We start from the raw sequence: 7802 nt of genomic DNA, 5'->3' as shown, positions 1-7802 counted from the left end.
AACACATGTCAACGTTGCAAAATTGTGCTTAGGCATTAAGATTTGTTTTACCCTTAGGTGTGAAGGGGTTAAAGATAGTGTCCCATCTCAGGGCTGTGCATTGAAATATAAATGTATTTTGTTCTGGTTAGCAATAGCAGTGCATCAAACATGAGTTGTAATGCACTGACAACAGGTATTAACCACTTGAGCCATAGCTGTTAACCCTATCCACTCCCAATTCTAAGTATAAAAATATATTGGAAGTCAACTCAAAAATTTATAATCTCTTTGACACGCTTACCTTATGCTACAAAAAATGTGCTCCTACGCACATGCATAGATCTAAATGGACTGAAAAGGTTTAGATTTTCCATCACTTTCTGTGTTAGTAAAAATGGTTACAATGCCTAATAGAGAAGGGGTCACGTCTACCGTTTGAGGAATTCCACCTGCAATAAAAATGTAACCATCCTTCCCAACTTCATCTAAAAATGAATAAAGAAGTCTTGGCTATACATACGCTTTAAGATCCATGATTATGGCTGCAGCTGCCTACTAACTAGCACATCTTAGTCAGAATAGCTCAGTAGCAGTCCTTGGCTGCCTAACTTATGGAAGTAAATGGGCTACAAGTTTTTCTTCACTGAACAGCCCCCACCTGAAGAGAAATTAATGTATTTAATGTCTTTCCTAATTTTTTTTTTTTTTTTTATAATACATATTGATCATGTAAACTTTGTAAGGGAATTCTGTATGCCTAGTTTTTTTCAGAAGATGACCAACATTTATCTTAAGCAAACTATTCTAATTTTATTTGAAAGAACACGTTCATTAAAATGAGGTATAGCAGCCCATCAGTGCTGATCTAAGAGAGCTCCTAAATCTGTGTATCAGTGCCGATGGGCTTTGTCATGCCGTGTGGTGTAGGAGGGAGGAGAAGTATGTGAACCTTCATTTTTGCTGAATAGGGATCACAATGATGTGTCTAGAATAATATCTTAATATCTGTCTTCATTAGTCCCCTGTATGGCAGCACTCCGACAAGGAGAGGGTGGGCATCCCGAAGAGTCAATCCAACTCTATTAGTGCATATGTGCTGACAAGTGAACAGAAGGATGACCTCACCAGTGTGCAGCTGCCATACTGTCCGATCAACAAGCAGTGTTGTTGAACTGAATCTCGGTGACCTAGCGGGTATGAGTATGGATCACAAAACTTTCTGTACAGAAAATAAGTCCTTTACATGTTTCAACTGTGTGTTCACCTGCTTATCTGGAGTTTGGTTTAAAATCTATACGCTAATTATTCCATGCACTGATCTCCTGATCTTGGCCAGCCTTGCCACAAATGCTGTGGACAGGGGGTTCTGGAGCCAGGAAGTAATAGGATACTTTTAGGTAGCTGAGGGACATTTGCTTTCATTCACAAAAGGAAGCCCAGGTAGCTGGGATTTCCACAGTAGGATTCCCTGTGCTTTTCTGATTTGACCTCGGCAGATGTTCGGCACCTAGAAGACTGCTGAATCTAGCTGTGGACTGTCTCTCGGCTTGAGGACATCAGAGAACCTGCAACTGTTGAAACATATAGAAGAGGCCGTGGGAAGCGGTCTAGCAGTGTAGAGGGGGTCTGCAGGAGTGGAAGATCAGGTACATAAAATTGCTTTTTGCAGAACCTTAGACCTAAACACAGATTTAACCCTTGCAGTGCGAGGGCAGCACTACTGCACAGAAGCATTCTTCCTTTCTCTTGGAGTTCAGCTTTTAGAATACTACAATCATAGAGGCCTGTGTCTATGAGAATATAAAACCCACTTGAAGCAGGTCAGCTGGACCTCTCAGTGAATTCTAAGTGATCACATAAGTGTCTCAAATTGATGCCATCACAAGCCCAAAGTCCATAGACACAGGCCCCTACTGAGGAGTTAGTGTAACAAGCAGCACCATATCTTTCATTTATAATGCCAAGACCAGGAACACAACTGCCAATGACTGAACTCCAGGTGAATCACAGAGTGCATAGTTTAAATACACAAGTGAAACTTTTACTTGCTCAATAATGTGTAATGGCTGTTGTTCACAGACTTCAATGGGCAAAGGCAGACTGCTGGTAGTGTCAGTTTGGGATTTTTGAGATCATTCATCATTCATAGATATATAGTTAGTCTGGCTAAAAAAAAAAAAAAAGACAAAAGTCCATCCAGTTCAACCATAAAAAAAAAAAAGTTATAATCCTACACTCACAGTTGATCCAGAGGAAGACAAAAAACCCAGCAAAGCATGATCCAATTTGCTCCTGCTGGGAAAAAAATTCCTTCGTGATCCCCCGAGAGGCAATCGGATATTCCCTGGATCAACTTTACCTATAAATGTTGAATTCAGGGACAGCTGACCTGCTTCAGCTGCTTTTACATTCCTAAAGACTTGTGTGGAGAGCAAAGACATTCTGAAACTAACAAAAGCCCGTTGAGCCCTAAATCTGGTAAGCCAGTGAGTTAGGCACATCTACCATGCTGCACTGCCATGCAGGTGACACACTTATTTCCTGTTTCTGCCATACAGCTCCCAATGTCAAATCATTGCCTCTACTGCAGGCCATACATGGGTCGAATTCCGAACTAATTTTTTTAGAAAATTGGAATTTTCATGCATTTTGGTGCCACCATTGATTTCAAAATTCAACCAACCAAGCCTTCAATTTCACTACATGTTGCTACAGAAAAGAATTTTTGTGGCCAAGAATTTGCTTTTCTATCCAGGTCACAGCTCATGCTAATTTCTTTTTCGTCTCTATTTCCTGCATGATTCTGCCATCATTGAGTCGAAATTCGTTCATTTTTCAAAAAATTTCCAACATGCCAGATCAAATTTGATGGTCACACGAAAATTGGCATTTTCTGTGACCCACTAATGGTGTGAAATTCAAATGAAAATTCTTAGAAAAGATTTTCAAAAGAAAATTCTTTCGGAATTCGATCCGTGTATAGACAGCTATAGGTGCAGGGAGCTGGCTCCAGAAGTAAATAAAAAGGCGTACTACAAACCAGGAGGTAGCAGACTAACTGTCCCACAGGCACAGGTATGCCAACTGTCCCACAGGTGTGTATAGCACAATATAACCGTTGGCCAAAATTGCAGCTCCTTTGGCCTATTAAAATATACTGTATATATTTAGCTGTTTGCATCTAATTCCACTTTATGTTTTTGGTGGATTCAACTTTTTATTACTGTCTATGTCCCTGATGGGGAGATATCCCATTGCTTCCTTTCTAGCTGACCACACAGTGAAAACTCCCCAACGGGGCTTCGAATAGAATGAAAAACCTGACGGACCTTACGCATTGTAATCAACATGGAAACCCCTTCACATAGTTCAAGCTCACTTTTTGTCCTTGCGACCATAAAGGAAGTAAGGATAAATCTCCAGAGCTGGGAAACAGAATAAAAACATGATGGAAGGTTAACTTTTCCCCTGCTCGATCCAAAACAAAAGTTATAGATGGAATTCCACATTGAAGGAAAACTTCAGATACAAATTGAGTATCAGAGGTATCATTTTAGGATATAAATGACACTTATCCTTCTGTTACTGATTTTCTGTAGTGCTGCTTGACGGTCCTCCAGTACCTATGCTCATCCAGTACTCCCTCTACAAATGTTGAGATAATTCCACCCTGAATTTTGGAGGAGTGTCACACATACAGGTAAGATTTAGAACCCAATAGAGACCTTGAACATGGATGCACTGGAACTTGCTTAGACCTATCTGAAATATTTAAATGTATGTACTCTACACATTAACCTTGATCCTCAAATTGTAGCTGAGAGCAGAGTTACCCTTTAGGACTGACATACAAACCTAACAATTGCTGTATGGTCCCAGTGTAAAGGAGAAAAAAACCCAACAAAACCCTGGCTGAATAGATTTCAAGTGTGACATATAATCTGCTTTAAAGACTTCGTACACCCAAAACGAATATTTCAAGAGTTTTCATTTATCTTGCTGGAGGGAGGTGACACTTCGGTGTTGATTCACTAAAGGCAAATAGACTGCGCACTTTGCAAGTGCAGTTGTACTCATTTTCTCTTAGTGAATGAGGTGAAGCTCTGCTGACTTCCCTCATTCAATCATGTGCAAGCAAAAATGCTGTTTTTTTTATTCCATTTTCCGTGCACCTGATTGGCTATGCTTTATAAAGTGAAACTTCACCACAGTCACTAAGCTCTGGGGAAACAATTAGTGCAACTGCACTTACAAAGTGAGCAGTCTATTTGCCTTTGGTGAATCAACCCCTTCTTGTTTGTACTATATTCTATGAATCATTAAATAGATATCTCAAAGTGTTATAGGAAAAGAAGGAGCTAAAGGGCAATTCCACCTTCTGGCATTTATCAAAAACAAAATAGAAGTTTTTGATCTACTGATCCTTAACTTTTTGTAAACACTGTAAAAAGTTAAATAAGTGTCTGTTAGTATTGTGAGTCAGAGAACACGCGGTGAGTGAACAGTCCTTGCAATGCTACCCCTCTTTTTACTTCTGTGCTTTCTCCAGGCCCTCTGAATAAGTACTGCAGCTTGGTTCTTGCGCTGGAAAAGTTGTTTTCTGGCTTTCTCTCGTTCTACTAACTGTAGTCTCGCCTCTAAGGGAATCAGTTCAATGTCTAGCTGCTGCCACTGAGCAAGATTGAGACTTGCTCTTAAATGGTCTCTTGGAATTGCCGACATCCTGCTGGCATTATTATGGCTTGTTGGGGAGCAGTTTACACCTGTTCTCTCTATAGCTGCTTGTTTGCTATGTCTGGAGTGTGAACTCGATGTTCTGTGTCTCATCTTTCTTGAAGGTCTTTCTTCCTCACATGTAGTCTGTCTTCCAGAGGCATTTTGCTGCCCAGCTCTGGCTGAGCTACTTTTCTTTTCTGAATGCCGCCTGCCTGAGATTTCTTTGTGCTTTGAAGAATTGTCTCCATTACTTGTCAACTGGATTACTATTCCATCAGGTTCTTTGTTTCTCCTAGGCAAACGAGGTTCTGCAATACTGCAGGAAGCCATTATTTGGGTAACCATCTCTGTATCAGTTTTCTTATTCTTATGTATTTTAGATCCTTTCAGCGGCTTTTCCACAATCGGCTCCTTGCTGGTGACCTTTTCTGCAGGGTCCTTTTCCTTTACACATTGTCTAGTGTTACTTTCAGCTTTTAAAGACAACTGGGAACCTTCTTTAATCTCCTTGGGAGATATTCTATGATGATCCTTCTGGCTTTGGCACCTTTCTTCCTGGACTGGAGTGCTACAATGTTCCTTTCTTTGCCTGGAGCTCTTTTTACTTTTGCTACTTGGACATTCTTCATGATACTCCTTTACAGACAGTTCTGCTGGAAATGACATTGCATGAGATGTCCTACTGGGTGTGCTTGGATTACTTGGCTCACAGACTTCTCCCTGTCTTGGAGATGCATGGCCAGTCCTGCTTTGGCGATTGTGCTCTTCCATCTTTGTCCTACCTGCACTTTCTAGGCGTTTTTCCTCTGTAGTACATTTCTGCTGTATTTCACTGTGACCATGCTGAGCTCTCTGCTCCATGAATCTCTCAGAAGTGTTGATCTGTTTGTCCTCATTCTGCCCATCTTCACTAGGTTGATTAACTTTGATTTTCCTTTTGCTTACACCCTCTCGCTTTTTGGCAGCTGCGTCCTTTCTCAGCTGCTCATGCTTCATCAACAAGTTCTTCCTCTCTCTAAAGGCCCTCCGTACTTTGTGTCCCTTGTACACAGCTTGAATTTTGGAGGCTGCGATGTCCTGGATTGCAGCAATGGAGAGGGCACCATGTTCAAGCATAAACTGTATAACTTCCTGATGACCACCAAGCAGCGCATAGTCCAGAGGAGTATACCGCTCTTCAGTGCTTTCCATTTGGTTAGGAAAGGCATTATAGTGTAGTAGAAGTTTTACTGCATCTAGGTACCCGTTGTTACATGACCAATGCAAAGCGGTGCGGCCATTTTTATCCTGGATATTTGGATCGGCTTTGTTCTCCATTAATACCTCCATGCACCCGATGTAGCCGCCATAGGCTGCACACTGCAATGGAGTCCTGCCTTCGTAATCCTGGGCATTGGGGTTGATTTTATTTTCTATAAGTATTTGACATACATTGGCATTGCCTCCTAATGCTGCCCAGTGAAGGGGGGACCGGCCATCTTTGTCCACAAGATGAACCTTTGCCCCTCCTTTAATCAATGTATAGATGACTTCTCGGTGCCCCATCTCACAAGCCCTGAAGAGTGGGGTGTGCTTCATTACATCTGCAGCATCCACTTGGGCACCATTTTGAAGCAATATTCGTATGGTGCTAATGTGGCCAGAAAGGGAGGCAGCATGGAGTGCTGTACCACCATATTTATCCGTTCTGTTGACCTCTAACTCAGAGTCTAGCTCAAGCATGACTTTTATGGTTTCATCGCTGCCTTTCCCTGCTGCCCACATAAATGCCGTCCTCCCCTCTAAGTCAGCTTCATCTTTTACAGAGGGGTGGGCCAGCAGAACCCGAACGGTGTCTGGGCAGTTTCCCTGAGCAGCATAGTGGAGGGGGGTGGCTCCTTGACTGTCTGAAGGGATGTTGGGGGAGCGGTTTCTTTCCAGAAGAAGATTTGCGATGGCCGTGTGACCCAGTAACGCTGCCCAGTGCAGAGGGGTACGGAACAGATTGTCGTACGGTGTCACGTTACACCCCCGATAGGAAGTCAGAAGCCATACCACTTCTTGGTTCCCATCGCCTACAGCCAGGTGCAGAGGTGTGCGCCCTTCGTAATCCTGCCAGTTCAATAAGGACTCTGTCGGAGCAGCTTCCAGCAAACAGCGTACCGTGAGCGCAGCTTCCGGGTCTTTATGCCCAGCTGCCCAGTGCAGGGGGATCTTGCCTTCCAAGTCAGGGATGCCGATGTTGGAGCCATGCCTCACCAGCAGCCTGACGTGCCGGGGACGGTTGTAATAGGCGCTCCAGTGCAGCGCGGTTTGCTTCCTCTGGTCCTGAGCGTCCACCTGCCCCGGCGGGGTGTGCTTCAGGAGCAGGGCCAGGCAATGGGTGTCCTTGTGGCGGGTGGACAGGTGCAGCGCGGTGATGTCACGAAGATCACGGTGGGTGCAATCCGCTCTACGAGACAGGAGAAGCTTCAAGAGGCGGTGATTGCCCGTCTGGGCGGCCAGGTGGAGAGCCGTGCGCCCGCTTCTATCGGAGCGATTCACCTGGGCCCCGCAGCGCAGCAAAGCCTCTGCACATGCTCTGCGATCACCCAGCACACTGTACATCAGAGGGCTCCTCCCCAGCTGGTCCTCCTGGTCTAGCAGGTCTGAGTTGGAGCCAATCAGGCGCAGCAGAGTGGCCTTGTCCCCTGTCACAGCAGCCGCATGGATAGGAGAGGCCAAGGAGGAGCCCTGGGGCGGGCCGTTCATCTTCCTACAAGCTGAATTCCCCAGCACCGCGGTCAGCTTCTACTACACAGCGGTCTCTATGGCGCCGGGAGACCGGCTCCTTGCCATCTCTATGGTAACGGACATTCAGACCGCTAGCATTTCAGCTCTTCTCTATGGTATCGGCCGTTCTATTCCGCACCGCTAAGCCCTTCTCTATGGTATCAGACGTTCTATCCTGTGCGTTCATCCCTTCTCTATGGTATCGAACGCTCTATTCTTCGCCTCAATTCTTCTCTATGGTTTTGGACGCTCTATCCCCGCGGCTTAATAAATCTTTATGATGAAGGGCGCTCTATGCCGCATGGCTCCTCTCTGTGATATCTCTGGATGGGAGGGGTCGAGCGCACACAAGA

The 7802-nt window shown here is 44.4% G+C and overlaps 1 protein-coding gene across 1 annotated transcript; it reads right to left on the bottom strand.

Moving 5' to 3' along the window:
* Window positions 1–3899: 3899 nt before the first annotated feature.
* On the bottom strand, window positions 3900–7755 carry INVS (inversin). Its single transcript, XM_089692955.1, has one exon. The coding sequence runs from the start codon at window positions 7426–7428 to the stop codon at window positions 4462–4464; it is 2967 nt and encodes a 988-aa protein (XP_089549081.1). The 5' UTR covers window positions 7429–7755; the 3' UTR covers window positions 3900–4461.
* Between the last annotated feature and the right edge of the window lie 47 nt (window positions 7756–7802).

This window comes from Staurois parvus, unplaced genomic scaffold, assembly GCF_062004578.1.
Source record: "Staurois parvus isolate SC_StPar_1 unplaced genomic scaffold, SC_StPar_1.0 ptg000608l, whole genome shotgun sequence".
Taxonomy (NCBI): Eukaryota; Metazoa; Chordata; class Amphibia; order Anura; family Ranidae; genus Staurois; species Staurois parvus.
This window is presented reverse-complemented; position numbering and strand designations above follow the sequence as displayed.

Excerpts from the sequence above, each read along its gene's own strand:
- INVS (XM_089692955.1), bottom strand. The coding sequence starts at position 7,428 with ATGAACGGCCCGCCCCAGGGCTCCTCCTTGGCCTCTCCTATCCATGCG.